General features: G+C 42.8%; 1 protein-coding gene across 1 annotated transcript in view; it reads left to right on the top strand.

Moving 5' to 3' along the window:
* The first annotated feature begins 7 nt into the window (after positions 1 to 7).
* LOC120497795 (protein BEAN1-like) overlaps positions 8 to 24,485 on the top strand; it is a 52,056-nt gene continuing 27,578 nt past the window's right edge. The window contains exons 1-2 of the mRNA XM_039699711.1: positions 8 to 72; positions 1,347 to 1,421. Of these exons, the coding sequence (XP_039555645.1) occupies positions 42 to 72; positions 1,347 to 1,421 (106 nt within the window). The 5' untranslated portion in view covers positions 8 to 41. The remainder of the gene's footprint in view (positions 73 to 1,346; positions 1,422 to 24,485) is intronic.

Genomic DNA, 24,485 nt, shown 5'->3' with positions numbered 1-24,485 from the left:
GCGGGGCCCCGCCGGCCCCCGGGGAGCCGCGGCGGGGGCGGATGGAGACAGCGGGCACGGCGGCGGGCTGGGGTAAGGCAGGGCAGGGCGGCATGGGGGAAGGTACGGGCTGAGCCGGGGTGGGGAAAGGCAGCAGCCGGGGGAAGGTGAGGGCTGAGCCGGTGAGGGGAAAGGCAGCAGCCGGGGGAAGGTGAGGGCTGAGCCGGTGAGGGGAAAGACAGCAGCCGGGGGAAGGTGAGGGCTGAGCCGGGATGGGGAAAGGCAGCAGCCGGGGGCAGGTGAGGGCTGAGCCGGTGAGGGGGAACGCAGGGGCTGGAGCTGAACCGGGCTGAGGGGAGGCAGGGCTGGAGCGGGCTGGGGAAAGGGGCTGAGATGGGGAAAGGCAGAGCCTGAACCGAGCCGGGGTAAGGAAGGAAGCAAGCTGGGCAAAGGCGTGAGCCGTGCCGGGGTAAAGCAGGAGCCGTGCCGGCTCCGAGGGGCAGGCTCTGAGGGGCAGGCTCCGAGGGGCCGGTCCCGGCCGGCGGGGCAGGCTCTGAGGGAGCCCGCGGGTTGCCGCCCAGCCGCGGCTGCGGGGATCCCACAGCCCAAAGGCCCCTGCCCGAAACTTTGTGTGGGCCGGGCCCCCTCCCGGGAGGGAGCAGCCCCTTCCCAGCCCCTTCCCAGCCGTGCCCGCCGTGGCCAGGGCAGGGCAGCGCCGAGACCCCGAGCCAAGTCTGTGACACAGCGAGCGGCTCTCGGGAATCAGGCTTTAAATCCGTCTGCATTAGCAAACGAGCTCATCTTTTAAGAAATCTAAAGATTTGGTTATTTAGGACACGTTTTACTCGTGTGCATTTTGTTGCCTGTAAATATAAATCTTTGAAGAGCAAGTTATAAATATTAAAGCCTAAGTGCATAGGGGGAGTATGTGTATCAGATTTTAGACTAAATTTATTCCAACCCAGTTTGGCACACACATGCCTGATGCATTCAAGCTGCACTCACAGAAATCAGGGGAGTTACTTGGTTTTACAGTGGTAGGTGCCTGTTTCAGAGACTGGTGAATGACTTAACAATAATTAGCATATTTATATAACACATTGTTGTTTATACATGGGGTTTGGAATCTGAGAGGCATTCATAGCATTTCCTGAACAGGAGGGATTCCTAGAAGTATTAAGCAATGGTTTGTTTGGCGTTTTTCCCCCATTCAAACTATATCTGTGCATGCACTCAGGGTCTGAGATGTGCAGTCCTGCCCAGAGAGAGCAGGTGAACCTTAACGCAACATGCCTTCAACTCACATCTGGTACCAAACAAAACCAAACTGCTATTAAGGACCTTTCTCTTAATTTTTCCCTTTTTAGTTATTTTCTTCCATCTTCCTCTCATCTCTGGAAGATCCATCAGTATTGGGATAGGCAGCAATTATTCCAATCTCCGTAAGTAATCTCTTTTTCTTTTTTTTAACTGCATTATTGGTGTGCTTTGCAGTCATGTACAGATGCAGGAATATTATATTTAAAGTTCTCTAGCAGGTAAACATCAATCCAGTAAAGCAAATAGCTTCCTGACTGAGAGAAAACTGAGTTAACAGAAATGTCCTTAACGTTGTCATCTTTAGGCAGACCAAACTCACAGAGATGACAGAATTGTCTGAAATAAAGGACCATAAAATTTAGTGTCAGGTACAAGTACTTCATTTTTTTTTTTTAAATCCTCCTTTCAGCATTTTCTCCCACAACAGCAAATGAGCAAATTGACAAATGGAGCACACTTACTTCAGTCAAAAATTTATATCATTTTGGCACTCACTAGTGAAACAAATGTGGCTAAAAATTACTTCCAGTCATTGAAATAAAACAATTCCTGACATTTGACTTCCTTCTGCTCTCCTTTTTATGACTGCCTTTTGTAGTCATTACATGAAGGTTTTTTGAAAAGGAAATACAGCATTATAGAAGCCAATTATGCTCATGTCACTGGTCCTATTCTGGCAGAAAACCACGTGCACACAGGAAGCAGGGCAGCCTGTCCAGTGTCTTGGATGGAAGAATGCAAAATGAGAAAAACACACAACAATTAAACTCAGCAAGAGCCCTCTTGGAGCAAGGGCTGCCGCTCAAGAAAAGCTGTGCTGGAATGTTATAATCAGACTGTGACTTTGTAACTGTTCATGCCCATCATGGCTGAGAAATCCTACAATTAAAAGTGCAGTTTAAAGGAAGAACAGACAAGAAGTTCCCTTAATTTACTTTGGAACATACATGGAGGAACACAAAGACAGCTACAATCATTCATAGACTAGAAATCAAACCCATTTTAATGTTTGCTGTCACAACCTATCATGAGAGCAAACTTGGAGAAATTATTCATAGAGTCAGAACCAGTTTGTGGCCACTGTAGGGATTTCTAGGATCTATCCCTAAGATAACTTTGGTAATTGAGAGCAGAGTTGCATTGGTAAAGGTGAAGACAGTGCAAAACCAAGTAAATGCCAGGTGCTGTCTTTCAGATTGCCTGGTAATCCCTTAAACTCCTCCGAAACACCACATTAAAGCTGGCCTGAAGGGCAACTGCAAAGTCAGTGGCTGCTGCTCAATAGATGCCCAACTGGCATCACCAAAGTCACAGAAAACACCTAATAGCAGTACAAAAATGTGGACATTGGTACAACTGCATTGGCAGTCTCTCATTTGTTAGGGAACTGCCTGTGGGCTTGGCAAGAAAATCCCTGTGCTGTGCTGGTGTTGTTACAGGTCAATATTGCAACAAGAATGCTGAGATTATGTTCCCCCAGAAATGCTGGGTTTACATAATGCACAAAGTGATGTTTCCCAGCACTTCACTGCAGGACAGCTTTGTGTTGCATTGGGTTTAGATCAGCAGAGTTCTGTAATAGAACAACTGCAGCAACCAGTTCAGAGGAGTCTGAGGACTGCTCGCATTTCCACACAGGTGCCTACAAAGTTAAGTGGTTCAGATCATGATTTTCCTTCAGCCTTGACTGCGTCCAGCTCAGCCAGGCCTGACACTCTGGCCCTCTCCACAAGGGCTCTCAGCTTTAATTCCTATAATGCCTAGGCTCTGAAATGTTCCACTGACAGGAACAGATAACATTACCACAGCACCAGGTGGGCATTAGCCACAGGTGAAACCGTGGCCCATGGGATGCCTTTACAGCAAATGTGGAGAGACCGGAGTTATCCCAGGCTGTTGGAGGTACCACAGGAAGGAGACTCCACAGTGGCCTCTACAGAACTCCTGTAGGTCAGGTACCAGACCTGTTTGCTGCCCAAACACTGAATTTCCTAAGCAAGGGCAAAGGCCCAGGAGCAGTACTGCAGCTCTGCCCATACAGAGTCAGCTGTGCCTGGAGAGTCCTGCTCTAGGCCAGGACAAAGGGGAAAAGTCACCCAAGCAAAGTCCAGGTAGGAGAATACTCAGGGATGGAGCCCAGTGACTTCAACAACACAGAGCCAAGGTGGGCTGGCAGGGCCAGAGTTTAACAGAGTTTAACAGAAATAGAATTTGTTTTGACTTTGTTGCTTTAGATGTTTCTTTCTGAGAGAAACATTGGCTTTTCTTTGCAAAGTGTTTCTAGGTTTTAGTCAGCTGTGTTTGGATGGTTGGTTGGTTTTCAGAATAAAAAGTCAGATTTATCTCTAGAAAATAATGACAATGAATATATATTATTAATCAGCAGTCATGAACCTCAGTCAGTGTTTCAAATGCTTAAATGAAGGGGTCCAAAAACTGTCAGAGAAATAAAAAGGCAGAAAAATTGTTCTATGCAAACTGCCTTCCCTTTCTGCCTGTGCCTGCCTCCTCCACCTCCTTCCCAGCACTTCTGAGATTTATCTCTGAGGAAATTGGTTGTAGACACAAGTAAAAGCAATCAAACCAACTGATTATTCAATCAATTATGCAGATTGCCAATACATATGTGGTATTATAAAAAGATAGTTATTTCCAGCTATTTAGTGATTCTGTGTATTCAAATATTAAGTATTTATGATTGTCCAATTCAACTACATCCCTGCTTTTATATATAAGAGCACAAGGAATGTCCAGAGATATGTAAAATATCCATTTGCAGGCATGAATGACAAAACCTAAAGCTTTAAAATATACAAACAGCATTTCCAAATCCAGCACTAAGATTCCTGTCTTAGAATCTTTAGAGAGTTTACAGACTTGTCCTAGCTAAACAGAATTCTCTTACCAAACCAAGAAGGAACAAAAGTGTTCCTACTGTGGCTCTCTGTGCACAAAAACCCACCTAAGACAGGCCCCGGGGACACCTCCCAGAAGAGAAAAGTGCAGAAAATCCTCATCCTGGAATCAGTAGAGCCACTTTGCAGGCTGTCCCTCAGCATCTGGCTCGGGGACAGCAGAAGAGCACAGCTGGCTGCCAGCTGTGCTGCCATTGACTCCAGCACATAGAGCTGCACCCTGAGACCCCAGGACAACAGTGAAAGGATGAATAAACTTCTACTCATAAACATGGAAATCTTTCTGCACACAGCAAGAATAAAATGCCTTCTCTACTGAGACTCTGCAGCTCTAGAGGCACATCCTGTCTTTTTCCTACTCCAAACTCAGCCAGTTTAGTGCAGTTGTCTGAGGCATGAACACAATTCCTAGTGACAGGAAGCACAACATCAACAGGAACGTAACTGCACATCCCCAGGCACAGAGCCCAGTGCCTCAGTCCAAACCAGGGAAGAGACTGGGTGATTTGGGATTTGTGCAAGCACCTCCAGGAGTTCTCTGGGCCGTCCCAGATGTGAGACATGCAGAAGGACAGGAGATTGTTTCCAGCTTTGGTGGGAGCTGCTGGTCTGGGGAGGTGCAGGATGCCAGGAGTTTGACAGCCTGACAGATCTGCAGCCAGACTTGTGCACAGCACAGCAGGACATCCCCTTGCACTTGCAGGATGCCTTAAGAAGTGTCAGTGATCAAAGCACCAACATGCACCACCCATTTTCAAAAATGCCAGATAACCACATGGTCTGTGGTGCCAGACTGAGGGACATGCACTGCAGTTGCACCCTCTATAGTGCACAGCAAAATGTAATCCCCAGAATAATCTGCTCTTTTCTTCCTTCATTCTATTTCTTCTCCAAGTGTGGATGTTTTTCTGAAACTGCCAAGGAGGTTCCCATCTCCTTTTCCTTAAGGGCATACCCCATATCTCCCTGCAGTTTTCCACATTGCACTTCACGTTTTAATGACTCCAGCTGGACAGGAGAGAAGGATGCTCAAATACCTCCAGAACCACACCTTGGAATCCTTTGTTCCTCTCCTCTACTAAGTAATAGCCAGCGTCTTTCTGCCATCAATTTACTTTATGATGGCCTGAAGTCATCCGTTACATGAAGAATAATTTCTTCACCTTTTAATTGGAATCTGCACTGGGAAGGGATCCATTTCTCTCCAAGCCTGACAGTTTCTCATCCTCCTGTATAAGGATGTAGGCTGACAACTCCATTTCAATCATTTCCATTGTGCCTACTAACTTAATGCTTTCATTTCAAGCAGCTTCTCCCAACTCACACTTCTCCACTCAAAATAATAGATTAGGAAATAATAGATGCATAGTTCCCATGCATCTGCATTGCACACATGCACAGTCTAGTCCAAACTTGCTCTCTAGCAAATAAATAAAATGATGCTTCAGTTTTTGGCGGGTATCTCATCAAGCTGCTACAAGCAGCTCTATCAAGAAACCTCTCAGTGGGGAGCTTTGGTTTAGATCCTGTTTGAGCTCTGTGTTCAGGCACATGCCCAGATACCTTTATGCAGAGCATGTCTCCAGGAGAGGTGGACTCCTCTGTAAAGCTTCCTTACAATCTCTGTCCTCAGATGCTTTGAAGACTTGGCCTCCAGCTCAGAGCTGGCAGAAGCAATTCAGCTGGCTTTGACAGCATTTATGCAAACTGGGATTTTAGCTCCAAGACTTAATACATTTCTTGCTGGAACTTCCTGAAATACTCCTGACTTTTTTTTTAATTAATTATATTATATGACATATGGAAGCCTACAGTCCTCAAGAATCTGTGTGAAGATAATTCACTAAAGGACATTCCAGCCAAAGCCCCGTGATCTCTGTCTACTCTTAATGCAAATAGTTCTATGACACTTTGTTTTCTGTGGGCTCTTTAATTCTAAGTTTCTTATCTTTTAATTGCTCTTTTTAGTTGCAGGCATGTTAATCCCTCTGTTTCCATCTTTAAAATGAGGATTTGTTTTTCAGCAATTGTTTTTCCCTTCATTGACAAGTAATCTTTATTAGTTTTATGGTTTAGGAAAAGCATCTCTGTAAGCATCTGATCTTCACAGGTTTTCAGCATCCAGCTTTATTTTGATTTAGCTGCAAAATTTCTACAAGATTACTTCTACTTAGAAGCCCCAACTAAAACTGAAGCTTAATCACTCTAGGTTCTGCCCAAAACAACTGGCCTTGTCCTTTGAGATGACAGGTATCTAGAAAACACAAAAGGTGGGCAGAGGGGAAAAAGGCTGGCAGAAAAGTCAGTTGTTTTAAATTACACAGGAACTTAAGGAGAAAGCCTGGCTCTCCTGGCTGCTGGGTTGGTGTCTGTCCACTCCCTGCCACTGACTCTTGCTAACAAGAGAAGAATTCTCTGAATTCTGCTTCCACTTACTGAGGACTGCAATGTCTTTTATGGCTAGATGACAAATGCAGGGGAGTCTCCATTCCATTGGGGAAGGGATTTCTACAGCAAGGCCTCAGGATTTAGAGATGAGCTTTACAAAAGAGGTCCCAGATCCTCTCGGGGTGAGAGCAATTGTGAGCTCTTTGGTCCCAGCCAGAAGACTAGTTCTTACTATGACCCCCTCATACTGAATTTTGCTTCTAATCCACACTTTAACATCTCTTCTTATTAGCAGAAATCAGTATTTTGGTTATTTCTAAGCTAAACCACTGAGATACAGACTGGCTGTTTTCACTCTCCAAACACACACAGCAGACAAGGCTCAAACAATTGGCGACAAGTACCAGGCTTTATTGAAGAAGTTGGTCACAGAAAGCCCAACACAGAAGACCAGAGTTTCTAGAAGTTTTCAGACCAGGTTTCCTTGTTGTCACCTCAATGTATTGCCCTGAAACTCACTCCAAGGGCAGTGATTACACAGGGACCCACAGGACCCTCACTCCCTGGGCAGCAGAGAAAGGGTAAAGCCCTGCTGCCTTGACCAGATTATAAAAGCTCTGAGGTAAATTGACTGTGAGTTACTTTATTATTTTATTTTATATTTAAAGACAAATTTCTGCTTTATTACAGCAGCCATGTTGACAAGTAGCCCAACAATATCTAGTCACTGTGACTCCAACTCTGCCTCAGAGACACATTCAGAGAGAAATGTGAATCCAAAGATTTGTGGTTTGGCCTGGAACTTGGTGCTAAGGGAGGAACACATACTCTGCAAAGAGGAACAAAAAGGAGGAGCTATTTGGGGCGATTTTTGTGCATCATTTGAAGAGTACATCAAACTGCACTAATGATCACTCTCCTCACAGTAAACACATTTGTGGAATCAGGTGTTCCTTTAGAAAGAATGTGGGACATTCAGTAGTAGACTGAAAACAGTTCCAATGCATCCTGCTGGGTGCTCTGGCTGAACAGCACATCTCTGAGCAGCAATACCAACCAGAAGCTGGTGTTTAGGGAGAGCACAAAATCAGATTATCACCAATATTGTTTAACTACATGGACAATTTTATAAAATACTTTCCTTTTAGAACAGCACAATCCTAAATGGAAGCATGAGTGGAAACTGCACTGTTGCCACTTGATCCTATTAATCAATCTGAAAGAGATCTGAAAACCTGATAAAATAGAAAAAAATCCCTTAATTCAGAGCTTTATTTCTGTTTAAATGCAGAATTATTTCTGTATTAAAAACAAACAAACAATTTCTGATTAAAAACAAAAATCCCTTAATTCAGAGCTTTATTTCTGTGCTTCTGATTAAAAACAAACAAACAAACAAACAAACGTTTCTACTGAATGAAGCAAGCTGTAAATTGGAAATTTTTCTAAAGCTGGAGACATAGGATCTCTAGCTCTTAAGGAGAGCTGCAGCATCTGTAGAGGTAAAAACAAGAGCTTTTCCCCAGCTTTTCAAATTATGACTCCCAAATACAGCCAAGGACAATGTAGTAAAGTGCAGGGATAAAGACATTATCAAGATACTGTAGTAGTACAGAAATGACATCCTGTGTCTGTGCTCTGGTTTAAGGTTATTGTACTTTTATTTAGTTGCCATCAATGCAAAAATATTGAGGAACTGGTGCACACAAGAAGTCCCCAGAGATGAGAATTGTCTTCCTTACATTGTGTTTGGCACAGGTTTCTATGCCATGCTTATCTAGACCACATATTCAGAGCATTGAACATCACCCCAACCTGGGCCATGAGTAGTTCATTCACTGGCTGTGGTGACAACTGGGTACCCACTTCAACAGAGACACAGTTCAGTGGACATGTGGCTAAAAAAATTGGTATTACTGACACAGGAAAATTAGTTGGTTGCAAAATATTACCTTTTATTACTGTATTTTGATACTGATACAGACTAGTTTTCAACTTGTGGGTAAATTTTTTTGCATTACATCTATATAATAGTGCCCCTTAGCCTAAATTTGACATGGCCATTTTGATGTTCCTAAATTACCAGTTTCCACTTGCTAAATCCATCAAACGTGGGCTGATTTAGAATCCACACCCTGCACCCCATTGCATGGCCCTCTCAGATGGGAACAGGTGAAGAACCAGAAAGGGCTCCTCTGAGAGAGGCTTCTTAGCTCCCTGTCATCCATAGGAAAAACGAGTTTCAAATCAATTTTTAGTTTTAAAACATGCTTTGAAGACAAAATACCTTTTGGCAGCATGTACTGGGACAGAAGGATCACCTTGGGAAGTAATGCATTTTTCCACCAGTGAAACAATCAGTCTCAAAAGAATTTTCATCGCAAAGAACTGAAAGCTTATTATTTGCTCAGTCAGTTTGTGATGCCTCTGTCCCTGCCTGCTGGCTGTGCCTCACTCTCTTCCTCAAAAGAACACTGGCATATTTTTAGTCTTCATCATTTTGGGGATTATTTTACAGCTCCCTTTGAGAACAGATGGGACATTTGTATCATCTGGATTCACAAAACACATAATTTGCACTTGCTACAGCTGGTATAGGTTTGCACACCCATTTTTTAACCATCATTGTACCCCACTGCGTCTCAGTCCAAAGGAAATTGGCTCTGCCCATGTAACATTTTACAGTTTACAATCTGGATGGTTCTTCCTGAGGCTAACAAAATATCACTGTGGGTTTCTGGTGTTCCTACAAAGGCAGATCTCAAAGTGACTTCCCCAGTTCCACAAGAGCTGGCAGCACACAAAGCACAGCATTACCTCATGGGACATGAGGTGTTTGGATTAGAGCAACCTTAAAAGTGGAGTCAGTGAAGTGGTGAAAGGTAAAACAGGAATTTTATGTTGCAGGAACTGTAGAGAATTTTTATATGTCCAAAAAGTGGTGACATCACAGCCAGTGGTAGAGGAGAATTGTGATGAACTGGTGAAAACAGGCACAGTGAAGAAGATACAAAAGTGTGTAAACTGGAGCAACTTCATAGAGGTTTAAAATCATTAGGGCAGCTTTGAAATAGATTCGGAATTAAACAGATTTATGGAAGATATCACCAATTACTTACATATTACAATTACTTACATATGAAAATTAATATGACATTTATTACCAGGACAAATTACTTTAATAAATTTCCTAATAAATTATTTTTTCCCTTTACATCATTTTTCTGTTTGACATTTGCAATGACTGTTTAACCAATCCAACACCAATAAAAGTTGTTTCCATTTACACAAGGACTACCCTTGGCACCACAAAGTATTATTGCTTAGCAGCTGCTTCTGTCATTTTATTAGCTCTACGAAAAACCCCAAAACCAACAAAGCAACAAACAACACCTTTAAAAAACCCCACAAACAAGCAAGCAAAACAACCCACACCCAGACAGGAACTCCCACAATGTTAATTGCTGGGAATTCCATGCAGTTTTACCTGGAATTGTCTGAGATGCCTGCCAGAAATGCAGAGGCTGTTTGGGAGGTGCAGCACGATGTTCTGAAGGTGCATTGTGGTCCTGGGAGGTGGCACAGCTGCAGGTGCAAGGGCCCAGGCTGAGATTTGCTGTGGCAGTGCTGGTGATGTTTATGAGCTGGGGACACTGCCATCTTCCTCTGGAGCAGCTGTGCAGGAGGGGAAATCAGGAGCAATTACCCAAACTGCAGGATTTGCAGCTGTAAAGGGTGACAAAAGGTTCCAAATTAAAAATCCTGGAGAGCTAACAAAGCTCATGTGGCAGCAGTGCCTGTGCTCTGCTGCGTGCCAGCCTGCACCTCTGAGCCTGTGGTCTCCAGAGCTCCTGCTCTTCATGCTGGGCCTGAACCTTTGCTTGCCTCTGGAATGTTTTAATTGTTCACATAAAGTGGCCTGGATACAACCTGAATTCACAATACTCTGCCGAAAATAAAAGCTGATTTCCAAAGAATCTTTCTGCACAAAGTTCTGCCTTACCAAACTTAAAAATATTTAATTTAGTCATTAATGAACTATTTTCTGTCTGGTTTGCTTTTCTTTTTCTTTATTGGAAGATTCTACGTGTGTCAGTGCACACTCAGATGCACTTGTCAGACAACTATTTGCATTTTTGTACCATCCAAACAAGATCACCTTCAATAGCTCTTCTGGTAAAATGGGAAAAATTATAAAATAATATATTCTTTGAATAATGTAGGAAGTTTTTTACCTCTCTTTTCCTGAAGAATTTTCTGACTTCCCGATCTTCATAATTCTGTTTGTTCCATATAGTATGTTAATAGATTTGTAACCTAAGAAACTGAAATATATTTACATGATAAGTTCTTTTTTCAATTATTTGCTCAGTTGTTTAGATGGTTCAGTGGGACACTGAAATTCCATGGGATATTTTGTATTGTGAAGTGTAAAACACACAAGAAAACCCCATGTACTTCTTTCACAGAGATGCCCCAGTTCCCATTAAGCTGTGTCATGCAGCTGCTGTTTGAATGTTGATGGACGTGAAAAGCCAAACTGCTGCTGCCAAACCCTCAGAGCTTTTGGCACGGCAAGGGGTGGCCCTGCTCAGATGTGACAAGTGACACCAGTCCCACCCACAATCCCATTTCTGATGCAAATATATTTTGTACAGGTGAATATTAGCATGACCTGAAACTGCTTTTCTCACTGTTACCATCTGTCCTTTGAGAGGAGGAAATGTCCATTCATTGCTCTCTGTGTACAAAGATAAAAGGAACCCCAGTGCACTGTCAAAGGACAAGAGGAAATTACTTTTTTCCCTTCTCTAGGCAGAGGGGAGTGATTCAGTTTTCTACTCGGCTCCCCAAAATCAACAGTAGCCCGGGGACACATCTTCAAATCATTTAACTGAGGGGCCAGTAAAACATTTGGCTTCAGGCAGAGCTGCAGACCCTACTGGATAGGATTTCATGTCTCTGCAAACCAACCCTGGGTTTATGTCTCCATAAATTCACCCAAGGCTTTATTAAGAGTATTGAAAAAATCCTTCCCCACTCTATCAGACTCAGTTCCTAGCCTTAATTGTCAAATTGGAAAGGGACTATGACAGAGTTATACTTACAGCTAAGGAGGTCTTAATCCAGTCCTTCAGGCTTATGGAAGATAACAGATCTCTTTTTCCCCCCATTTAACCATTTTGTGTTCATCCGGGGTGAAGATGCGTTGTTTTGGTTTGGGTGTTCAAGCACATCAGGCAGCCAGAGGGCTCAGAGGCACCTGAGCCTTGTGATTTCCCTGGTGTGCTTCAGCTGGACCTCCTCTGGCTCAAACCCATGGAAAATGCCCGGAACAGGACAGGAAGGGTTTGTTTCAGTCTGAGACCCTTTCAAGGCCTGCCAAAGCAGAGAGAGCTTTCATCCAGCCGGGCCTTTCAAAAGCAGCAAGATTGACTTTCAGAAGGAATTGCTTGTTACACAATCATCTATTGTTTCTCCTCCTTTCAGATTAACTGAGCCTTCTGCTGAGTAAAAATGAACCACTCTGTGGTGACAGACTGCCTCTTACACTGGCTGTGTTGTCACTAGAAGGGGACTGTGGCAGCGTCCACATGTCCTTGAAATTCTGCTCAAGTGAGTTACCCTTCACTTTTCCTAAATCGTGCCCTCACATTCTGTGAATGTGAATCCATCTGCTCACCAACTCAGTGTCTGCAGCAATGGGCTGCTCTCAACAATAGGCTTCATCTGGTTTTGCTGTTGCAAGGACATGGATATTTAGAGGCTTATTCATTCATCTTCTAAATCATTCATACTGGATGCTGAGTTCAAGGACCATGTGTGGTTCAGGCAGCAGTGGGAATGGAAGATGTGGTCAAGCTCAGAGTGCATTAAGCTAATGTATTATGAAAGCTACTGCCCTGAAATGCCAGTTGAGGAGGGAGAAGGAAGAAAAAAAAAACTAAGAAAGGCAGAAACAATTAGGCACTGGCAGCTCTGCAGAGCAGTGGCTGCTGGCTGGGCCTCTGCATTTGGAAGTGGAGTGTGAATAACCAAACCACCTCACAGCTGATTCAAGTGATGCTTGGCAGCTGGAGAGGGCAGAATTACTGCCAGGTGAGAGATATCCAGTGTATTTAAAGGAGTCATGGGGTACTTTTGGTACACAGTGCACACAGTTTTAGCCATTTGTTTTAAAACCAGATTTGTTGCAAAGGAGTTGAAGGAGGTGTTGAAAGATCTCTGCTGAACACAAGGGTGCTGCAGTCTCAGCAGCTGCTGTTTACAAGCAAACTTGGAGATGTAACCACCTCAGTTTCTTCAGCTCCTGCCTTGTTATGTTTACACGTTAATGTCAAGCTACAGTTTTAACACTGAACCCTTCCTTTTAGCATACCCACTTTGTGACTAACAACATCTAAGAGACAAACTGCTTTTAGACCTCTATTCTACACTCTACAAATAGCATTGATCACATGCTGTCACTAGTTACTTGTGGATTTCAGTTACCATGACATTTTACACAGAAGAGCGTGGCCTCAATTGAAGGACCAGATGTTACAATGGCAGAGTGGACTATAAAGACACTTCAGGTGAAAGTAACCCAAAAAATGAGATTCAGGAGTGAATAATACACCCCATCCTCCAATAGGCATGAGATACATGGAGGAAAAATGCAAAGTAAAACCCTCTGGACATGCACAGTGTGGACAGCAGGCCCTCACCACCATCCCTTCTCAGCACCACCCACTCCCAAGCTGCCCAGAGCAATTCCAGCCCCACACAACACTCTGACAATAGAGCAGCATCCAGATTAGATCCAAGGAGCACAGAAGATTATGACTTTACACTGAGAATTACTAAAGTTTACAGTAACGTGCATGGGAGGAACGTAAGACCTGAATTTAGATATGATCTCATGTTCTTACACTCTGAATTCATAACCTGATCAGCAGAGATTACAGCTAGACATGGGGTTGTGGTTTTTCCCCTGAGAAAACATATTGGGTGTGGCTGTGAAAGGTTTAATGGGAACACACCAGTTTGGATGATCTTGCATTTTGCCAGGATCCCATGGTAACCTTTAATTAATTGCATTGCAGATAAGAATGTGTTCTTTTCTGCCCTTCTATAAAGGTGTGCATAAAGTAGTGACTGCCAACAATCTTCTTAATATATGTAAATATATTTTTTTCTGAATGCAAAGCTGTCACTTCAGTGCTAGTAAAAAGCTACAAGAATGACAGCTGACAAAATAGGAGTCAAGTACTCACGGGTTTGCTCTGAACATTACAGCCATTAAGAGCTCCAAACCAACAGAGCAGTTGCAATAGTTACAGGAGTGCACAGAACTCAGAAACTGCCTGGGGGAAAATTCATTATTTGTCAGTGCAAGGACTGATGATCTTCAGTCTTCACACAGTGACTGTTCACAGGTGACCCTGGGATCAGTGTCCCCCCTGAGGCAGCAGCAGCTCCCACAGACACAGAGGCGCTCCAGACAGGCTGCCAGAGCAGCCTGCAAGGCCTGTCAGCAGAGCTGCAGGCACAGCAGAGCTCCCCAGAGTTACCCTGGGGCAGCATTCCCCCTGCCAGCCTGCCAGAGCAGCACTGCTGCTGCCCACGAATGCAGGGCAGAGCCAGACAGAACCCAAGGGCTGCCAGGCACATTTCCACAGCAGCAGTGTCCACGTCAGGAAATCATCAATGAACGTGTGGCTAAATCAGCACAAGAAAAAGTACTTGTGTATGAAACCCCCACCTGTGTGACTAGTGTATAGGTAACTGTCAGAGCCCAGGACATCTCTCTGGATGCCCTGGATGTCTCACAGCCCTGGCAGGGGCTCAGAGACCCTGGCAGGAAGCCAAAGACCACACACACACATATATATACACATATATATACACACACATATACAGTATATATAATAAATATATATTCTATATATAATATTTATAGATATATGTATAATATATGGTATATATTTATATACCATACTTATTAACTAATATCTTGGGGATGAGTATATATCTAAATATGTACAATAAATATGTATCATATTTACTACTTTTCCTCCTGTCTGTGTGCAGGATAGAGGCACTCCACTTGAATCATTCACTGTTCTAATTTCTGACTTTCTGGTTTTGTAATACTGACATCTAAATATTTAGCCCATAGGGTAGAAAACACCTTGGTTCCTTCAGAATAGGTTTGGTATATTTGATATACTTGTTTCATCCTAATATATTTTAGGACATTTAAGACTTTCTGGCAGGATCCAAGCACCTTGTGTTGTCCTCTGAAAGCAACAGTGATTTTAAAGAACTACATCCTTGAGCCATAAAGCATGAATGAAAATACCTGACTTTTACCTGTTAGTTATCATTATTCTTTTTCGTCTTAGATTTGTTGTGTTTATTTTGCAGTTAATGGTATCTCAATTCAGAAATTTAATTTTCTTTTTATTTTGGCAAACAAAGACTTCATCTACTTCATATGAAACTCATGAATAATAAAAACCAGGAACCAAGAAGAGAGTATAGTTCCCTTAGGGCATGTTTTTCTGTTCAATCATTATGAATAGATACCTTTAAAGCATGTGTCAGTCATATCACTTATCCATTACTTGTATGTCCTTGGACAATTTCTCATGCTGCTTAAGGGCACTGATTAAGCATACAAATAGATCTATCATCTAAAATTATTGTTTATTTATTTAGAGTTTTTCAGAGACATAGGGATTGTCACCTTTTTTGAATTGAAAAGGATTTTATATAGATAAAAGCAGGGATAGATAGATAGATAGATAGATAGATTGATAGATAGATAGATAGATAGATAGATAGATAGATGAAATGTACTTTCATATTATTACTTCATCAACCTGAAAATCTTTTGATAAATGGCTTTAAGTGACTTTAAATTTGGTTTTTAACAACAGGCAAGTGCAGCAGTCTATAAAGTTACAGCTATCAGACTGTCAGTACTAAAACCCTATGGCAGTCATCTCCCCACATTTGTTTAGAGGCCACATCTGCATCTCCCACACTCACACACACAAATTCCCAGTGGAAATTGGAGCCTTCTGCTAAATGGCTGTTTCTTCAAGGACAAGAAGTGACACAATATTTTCTGATTCCCTGTGCTGGTAGCCAGCAGTGCTCCCACTGCTCTGTGTGTTTCTGACTCACATTAGCAGGGTGCAGCAGGACCTCTTACTGCAGTTATGATGAATTAACTGCAAAGGAGGAGGAAGAAGACAGCTGTTGTTTTAGGTTTTTTTTAAACCCAAACAAAACCTGTAGTCCAGATCTCTGCCAAGCAATATGGTGTTCCTTGACTGCAAGTGCCTCAATGGATGCTAAGCAGGTGTTTGAAATTAATTTCCGCTCGGCTGGAAGTTTGTAATTCTCATCATAAATCCTAATGTAAAACTAGTGCATAGATAGGTTAACATTTCCATTTTCAGTGTGTTACAAATAAATAATTTCTACACTGTAAAGATCTAGCAGAATAAAGCCATGTTCCACCTTTGGAGCTGCCTGTGAAAACAGTCCTTGTCAAAGTTCTTCTTCATTAGCAGCCAGGAAGGACAGATTTACATTTCAACAGGAGGCTGAATCAGCTCCTCAGATCTTCCCTGCAGCTTATCAGAAGTCTTCTGTGAACCTCAGGAGTTCCAGGGAGAGTAACCCCCAGTAAAAGGGGAAGAACTATCAGGTAGAAGATCTTTACCAGCATCTGTTCTTGCTGACAGCTTGACCCTAACTAAGTAGGTTTGAGATTACTTCCTCAGCCTAAAAATGTGTGAGCACAGGAGGCCCCCACCTTGTCCTCTGCAGAGAGGGATGTGTCCCTAAGTGCCACAGGGATCACAATCCCTGCTTCTCATGGAAGGATTGGACACACAAATATTGCACAGCACTCACCAGGCCAGAAGATGAACCCTCTAAGTACTACTACCAGACTGTGTTCCATCTAATTAGCAGAGCAATTTTGTGATAGAATCAATTAATTACAGTGCCAGGCAGATGGTGATAGAGCCACACGGTGTACAGAACTCTGTCCTTAAATTCAGTATCTGGAATATTTATCAAAGTCACAAGGCCTTTCAATGCTGATAACATGCTTTACTGTGTTATTTTGGTCTGCTCTATTTCAATTTTGTTCCAGTTCTTTCCCCCACCTCTGGCTTTCCAGAAACCCAAATATGTTTCAGTAAGGCTGAAACAGCACTTCTAAACCAGTTTGTATTATGAACAGTAATGGCAGCTGGTGGCTATGCAGCACCTTAAAGAACTCCTTTATCTTTTGGAACCCTCTTGAAAACTCTGTACAATAATTTGACTTTCAAACATACATGAAACTAAAGAATGAGAACAATTTCAGGTGCTTCTGAAAATGAGTTCACACTCCCACCCCCCCACCCCACCCCCCCATAAATGCCTACAAGCAGGACTTAAGTACTTTTTGATTCTACTCACGGGCAAATCTATCATTAGCTTTTGAGATCATGGGAATTTTGGTGGACTACAGCTGTACAGGGATTCCCAGGGAAGCTCACCATGTGAAACTTTATTTGGAAAAAAACCCAGCAGTTCGGTCTCAGCTATCAGCTAATGGAACAGAACAGTCACCCAGAGAACTGGGATAAAATACAGGAACCAAAGTATTGGGATGTATTTCCTACTGCCCCAAGAAAACTCCCCCATCAATCACTCCTGTCAATGCTGGACTTCTTAAAAATGAATCACAGAAGCATGGTAGGGTTTTGCTTTGGACTGGACTAGATCCTCTATGATAGTACTTAGGTTTAAACTACAGCAGTGGTGTGATTATTCAGGCTCTTAAACAAAATCCTAAATTCAGATTCTAGAGTCCCAAAGCATGGAAGGTTGCACTTTGTGCAGGTTTGAAAACAAAAAGCTTTCCCACTGTATACCCATTAGAAGGCTATTAGTTCAGTTCTGGTTTTGGTCTGAGAAAGTTTTTTCCTTTAACAGAGACATAAATGGACAAGTTCCTCAGTCTGTTACATGCCCACAGTGCATTCACTGCAGGACTTCTGGATTGGCCTGTCACTAAAGAATATTCATGAGATCTGCTTCTTAAAACACTGGCAGCTCATCAGTCACAGAAGCAGATTAATGACAGAGGGAAAGGGAAATCACTTTTAAAAACCTCCATCCCACTGTGCCATTAGTGCCTGATCCAATATCCTGGGTTCCTGCTCTTGAGCCTCAGAGGGAATCAAACCCTTTGTTCTGGCAATGATAAAATCAGATTCAGTGGTGTCTACAGCAGTGACCAGGAGGCCTCAGCACTCATTAGATAACTGAGTGCTTTGTAGCAGCCAGGCAGGATCTCAGAAATGAGAAGGGCAAAGCAAAAAGAGATGCTAAGGAAGGAGTTCAGATATCCTGAGGAAAGGGGTAACCCAAACCTGGCAGCTCTTTCTCAGCCATATCACACCAATATTACTATCACAAAACTCATGGAAATCTCAGGCCACAGCTATGAGAATGAAGCTACAGGGTTCTGAGGAGATCCACCACTGTTGGGGGCAGTCTGGTCACACTGGGTCTCTTGTTCTGTTTGAACAATCATGAGCAAATGGCAGAAACAGCCCATGTGTTCTGTTTGAGACAGGGAGAGAGATTCCCCAGGGCTTACACAAGAATGATGCTTGTAAAACAAAGAGGATCCACACTATTTTGCACATCCTTTCAGACCTAGGCATGTGCAGAAAAAGCTTTGTAGCCAGCCACAGTGAAGTGAAATTTCAGGGAAGGAACAGAGGAAAAACTCTGATCCTCAAAATCAAAATCCACAGTATCTACTGAGAGTAAGAGTGGACTTCCCAGAGAGGCAGGATTCCAGGATGGGTTTCTATCATATGTTCAGCATATTGCTGCAAGGTGGAAAACATCTGTGCTATTGCCACAATCCAGGCTGGCAGGAAGAGCCTGAAAAAGTGGTGGAGCAAACAAGAAGAATGTGGGAGGAGAGAATCTTTGTTCTTTTTGTAGCACCTCACACATGCAGTTTCCCAGCCATGGCTCCTGGACATTCTAGCTGTGTAAGAATATCAGTCCTGGTGTGCTAAGCCAGGCTCCAAAATTCCTGAAAGGCTGTTTAGGGCATCACAGTAACCAACAACAGCCTGAGAAGCCACATGTGTGATTTATGGAGAGGAGTCCAGTGCAGCCCTCAGTGTGTGCTTCCCACAGCTGAGTTTGCACACACAAACACACCCAGCTCTGCACAGCAGGGGCTTCATCCAGAAAAAAAAATCAAATATGACTTGATACTTCCCGTTTTATTAGTAATTAAACACTGCATAGAAAAAACTTAAAATGATTCTGTCATGAAGATTTTACTTAAAGCTCACATTAACAGGAGGTTTCTGTTTGTTCCAAGAGCAGCATCTCCACAGCCAAGCTGCCTCTCTGGGCAGCACCTCAGGCCTGGGGGATTCATAACCTACATCCCTCTCCTGCAGCTTTGTAGAAGGTCATGTATATAATCCTGCCCATGAAAAATCCTCTCTAGGTGAAAAAGATAAAGGAGGGGGGAAAGGAAAAAAAAAAGCCATCAGAATGCAATTCAGGGGCAGCTTAGGAAATAAATTCTTAGAGTCATGCTGACTAATTTGGAAAGAAAAAATAAAATAATTAATTATTTATAATTAATCATGTCAAAATAAAAAAATAATATTGCAGGATAGGTCCGCAGAATTCAGTTAATTTTTACCCTCCATAGCTGTCCTGGCTTTCAGAAGCAGAATCATTACTTCCTAGCTTACTCTGAGAGCTTAATTTTAGCATTTAGGAAGCCAAGCTGTAGCAGAAAAGTATTGCATTTAATGTGCACCTACCATGAAATTCAGCCTAATGGGAAAGAACATGAACTGTTTCAAGTGTATTGCAAGTATGAATACATTTGCCTATTCCTTTCTGGATCAGTCAACCAGAATCCCCAGACAAAAAAACACATTCTTATATTTTTCTTCCTCTCGCTTTCTCTTTCCTGTGCTCTCTTTTCTGATTGAGGTTCGTTTTTGCTGTTAAATCGTCTTGGATGGGAAGTAGAACCACTTCTAGGACTTAACAAAAGCATTGTCCCGCATGCATTCAGGGGTAGCTGCCCTCAGAAGCAATGCATGGATTTGTTCCAGTTGAGAAAACAAGCTAATATTTCCCTGGCTGGAAGAGGAAATCAAATGTATGACCTTTGCTCAAGGGTTAGCCACACATTTCTCAGAAATTACACTTCGAAAAGTCGTGCTGACCTGTAGCACTTAAGATGTTCTTGCCTTCATCTCCCCTTTGTCTCCTTCTCCACCACTCATTTAGCATGAAGCTAAAGCACAAAAGATTTGAGCTTTTAATGTCTCAGTTTACCTATGCCTTTTTTTTACGCTGTATTTTCTATCTAGAGACTTTCCTGAAACCATGAGAAAGTAGATAGAAAGGGTAAAATTCTGCTTCAGGTTTAAACATACATTTTCATGGGAACCAAAGAATTCACCCCACTGAAGCCAAAGAGAATCACAGCCTGTGTAATCATTGCTCCCAGTCCCAAGGATTACATGTGTGGAGGCTTTCATCTTGAAAAAAATCTGGTTTATGTAACTTGACACTTCTCATTTTATAAGCAGAGTAATTAAACACTGCACAAGAGCTTAAAATGATTCTGCCATGAAGATTTTACTTAAAGCTCACTTTAACAAGAGGTTTCTGTTTGTTCCAAGAGCAGCATCTCCACAGCCAAGCCCCCAGATTGCCTCTGTGGCCTTGAGGATTCATAGCCTTCATCCCACTCCAGCAGCTTTATAGAAAATCATGTATATATAATCCTGCCCATGGAAAATCCTCTCTAGGTAATCCTGCCTGGAGTCCACAAGGATGGTGAACAGAATCAAGAAACAAAACGGAGACTGTTGAGGCAGATATGTTTGAACATTGTCCAGACTTGAGTTTTGGACAGGTCTTGTCCAAAAAACTGATTTCAAGAGAGGCACAGTACTGTTATTTAAACATCTATTGCATAAACACAGCAGAACTTGAAATACTAAATATTGAAAACATTAAATGTTAACTAATGACTGCGTTATTTGTTTCCATTCATTTCATTGCATGCCCTTTTAGAGCTGGTCCAGCTGAAGAAAAGGAATTTGCAATTTTACAGTTCTCTTGCAAATTTGTACCCAGGTTTCTCCCAGTCCTTGCCAGCAGTTCCAGGGAAGGCACACAGACCTTCTCCAGGCTGTCAGACACAGGCAGGTACTCAAGAAAGGCATTTCAGAGAGGTTCAACCTCCCTGCAGGTGCATCGAGGCTCTTCTTACTGTTCAAATGGGAGAGCAAGAAATTGCTGAAACAAGCTCCAAAGTGAAGTTCCAGAAGTAGGGAATATTTGCTCTTAATGTGTGGAATACTGTCACACACCACTGAAAGAAATGGGAACACCCAGTTTAAGGAAGCACTCAAGGATACACGAATGGAAGGGTTATCAGAGACACTGACAGGAAAGAATCCCAACTCAAGAGTCCCAGACTGCCCCACACCTCCCAATTTCCTTCTGAGAAGTCATTTCAGCTGCTTTTAACGTCACTTCTTCACTCAGGAAATGAATGTAACTGTACTTGTCAGCTTGGCAACTTGCTGTATCATAGTACCCTTGCACTTCTAGGAAGCATTCCTTATATTCAGGAATACCTTTATTATACAATCTTCTCTATTAGGAAAAACACTCAAACATGCCAAAGAAAAATATAAAGGGATGAGGGAAAGTAAAATACAACCCAATCAGCATCCAGTTTGGAAGCAACTTAATAAATCAGTTCTTATAAACACTGACTAATTCAGGCTCCTTAAGGTATCACACTGTTTGTTGTACTGATAGTTTAAGTAGTCTCTGTCAGGCTGCTGTCAGTTCTGAATTCACTGATACTTGTAACTCTTATTTCTTCTTCACTTGCATAGTCCCAGGCTGTGACCTCCAGACAGGTTTCAGTTCTTTGGAGCATTCACAACATGTATCAGTGTTTACGAGAAGAGTTTAGATTGCTGTGGAAATCACCATCTACTGTTCCCTTGCCACAACAAAATTGCTTTTGCCTACAAAAATCCTGCTGCTGGGCTAGTTATAAATTTCACAGATTACCTTAGTCTGGATTATCAACACTAATGACAACAATATCCTCTTCTTTTACTACTTCTATTTACCCTTTCTAAGGATTCAGTTGGAAGACTACTTCTTCCAGTAGTAATGTTTATTCAGCATATTCTTCCTCTTTTATTTGCTGGCATTGGGTTTTATTTCATGAGTATTTTACTGCCTGCTGAGGGTCAGTATTTGTTGATCTTGCCTGATACAGAAAATTCCACTGACACACTACAGCTTCTGTAAGCAGAAATGAACATAGGACACAATTGCAATAGCCCTCAAGTAACTTAATCAGAGCCGAACTTTCATCTGGTTTTGCATCTCTAATTTAAAGCTTAATCTCTAATCTAAAGCTTATCTTTTCAGAGACTAAAAGGAGCAGAGGGTTTAGGAATAACAACTGAGCACAGAGTCCTGGCCCACGGGAAACAAGGGAGACAAACCAGCAGGGCTGTGGCCCCTTTGCCTCCCCCTGGAAGCACTGACAATGCCTGAGGGAAGCCAGGAGCTTTAACACAGGAGGAGGAGCAGGGACAAGCAAAGATTGCAGGGCCAGCTCCTCCTGACATGGGACAGGCATTGTGATGATGACTCCCCTTGTCCCATGAATTTAGAAAATGCTCAGTTCCGCTAAATACAGCCATTTTCAAAATAGATTTAACCACAGTAAGTTATCTGACAGGATATAAAGAATGACCAGTTCTGTTTCATAGTGAGAAATGATCAGTAGTATTGTTGCATTCTGAAATAAATATTAACATATTTCCCTGAATGGCTGCCCTTTTTCAGGGGAGAAGCCAAGGTTTAGAAGTTTCTATCAAGGCAGCCTGTGAAGGCTGCTCCATAAACCCACAAACACAGCCAAGAAACTGTTCTTGTTAAAGGAGTTACCTTACTATGCCTTTTCTTTAATCTGTTATATGAATCTATGAATTTCAGCAAAAGCACCTACCAACATTTTGGTAATTTTGATTTTAACACCTCTATAATACAAACTTTGAAAACAAGACAAGCCCATCCGCAAGGCAAAGCCCTCTCCCACAATCTAAAGGAGTGGAACAGTGACAGTTTTAGAACACAAATCTCGGTGCCTCCTAAATGGGAAATTTTTGTAGAAATAAAATCAAGGATGCATTTACAGAGCACAAATTATGCACATAAGCACCTTCCTGAACTGAGGCCCAGCTTCAGTACCTTTATAAAAAATAGCAGACTCCAGTTTTTGGCACATTATCTTTATGAAATATGAGTTAGTGGAAAACACTGTGTGCTGTAGAACTGAGAATAAGATGAAAAATACAGAGTGAATAGAAAACAGCCAGCAGGGTCAGAGGACATAACATCTCCTTGAAATCCTAAACTCAAATCTGCCTTGAGTCATAACTGAAATAATGTGGCTGGTTTCATCTGGGTGCCTTCCAGAAGAGGCTTGTTCCTATCATTGCATTGCAAGGGAAGTGTTTGTAGCTGCCAGGCTTTGTTCCCCAGAGGGGAGTGACACATAAATGCATTTTACAAATAAATACATAAGCAGGGCAGGAGAAAAGTATATGGAGTGGTAGACAAGAAAATATTCTGATGTGTCTTATTAAGCATCACTGGTGACTCCCATTAACAAGAGCCATTCCCAGAACCTGTAAATGATGTTCATGAATGAAAGGAAGCCTGAGGACACCCTGTCTAGGAGGGAAGTGGAAGTACCTGCCTCAATCCTTCTGTGTGGGATAGCCAGGGAAATGCACAAAGCAGGGTCTGGGAAAGGGAGACCAAGGAGTTGAGGATCTATCTCAGAGAACGCTGCTGGCACTGACTCCTTTGTAACACACACTTGGGAGTTGGACTGGGAAAAGGGTCTGGAAATTAAGCATCCTTTCAGTGCAGCTAGAGGATGAAAACAACCTTCTGATCCATGGCTTCAGCTGTCTGGCCCCGGGAGTGCTGCATTCATCTGAATTCCTGTTTGGGCTTGGAGCTGCTGGGTGCCCCTAGGGAGCTCTGCCACCCATGGTGGTGACATGTTCGTGCCTCTGCTCCAGAAGAAGGCCTGGGACCTGCCCGTGGTGCTCCAGGAGCAGATCCAGGTGCTGAGCCAGGCTTTGGGGAAGGCCCTGCTCCCAGCCTGGCCATGAAGGCTCCATGTGGAGGAGAACTCAGGGGAGGGAGCTGGGCAGGATGCAGGCACGGCTGCGGCTGGCACCGCTCCCCGTGTGACTGCGAGTCTGCCACCAGGAACAAACTGGGGATTCTCCAGCAAAGGGAAATGTCAGAACTGACACAATGTTTGCAGTAATAAGCTGTGTTGGCAAAATTCTTGTAGATGTCACCCAAATGTAAATGAACCCCGGTGACTCAGGGAAGCGATCTCCCGAAGAAAGACACACAGAACTTATTTGCATTTAGCACTGGATTACAAATATCACTGTTCTCTCTCTTCCTCTCAGACTGAAACTGCTGGCTCAGTGTCAGCAGCGCACAGATGCATTTCTCCTTCTTGTTTCATAACTCGTTTAATACCAAGAGGGTAAAGTAGGGATCCCTGAGCTTTTCAGGTGCCTCTTTTGCACACATACTTTGCTGAAGGATTCCTGATTCTCAGTACTGGGAATGTTTTATACAGTACAGCATAAACACGCAGAAATGGGTAACTGGTGCAGAAACACAGAGATCAGGCAATGAAAATAAAAGATTCACTTCAATAAAATGCAGTGAGGTCAATCCACAAGCTTCTGT

Source organism: Passer montanus, unplaced genomic scaffold (genome assembly GCF_014805655.1).
Source record: "Passer montanus isolate IOZ18808 unplaced genomic scaffold, ASM1480565v1 scaffold138, whole genome shotgun sequence".
Classification (NCBI taxonomy): domain Eukaryota; kingdom Metazoa; phylum Chordata; class Aves; order Passeriformes; family Passeridae; genus Passer; species Passer montanus.
The sequence above is the reverse complement of the archived record's forward strand: the minus strand, read 5'-3'. Positions and strand labels throughout refer to the sequence as shown.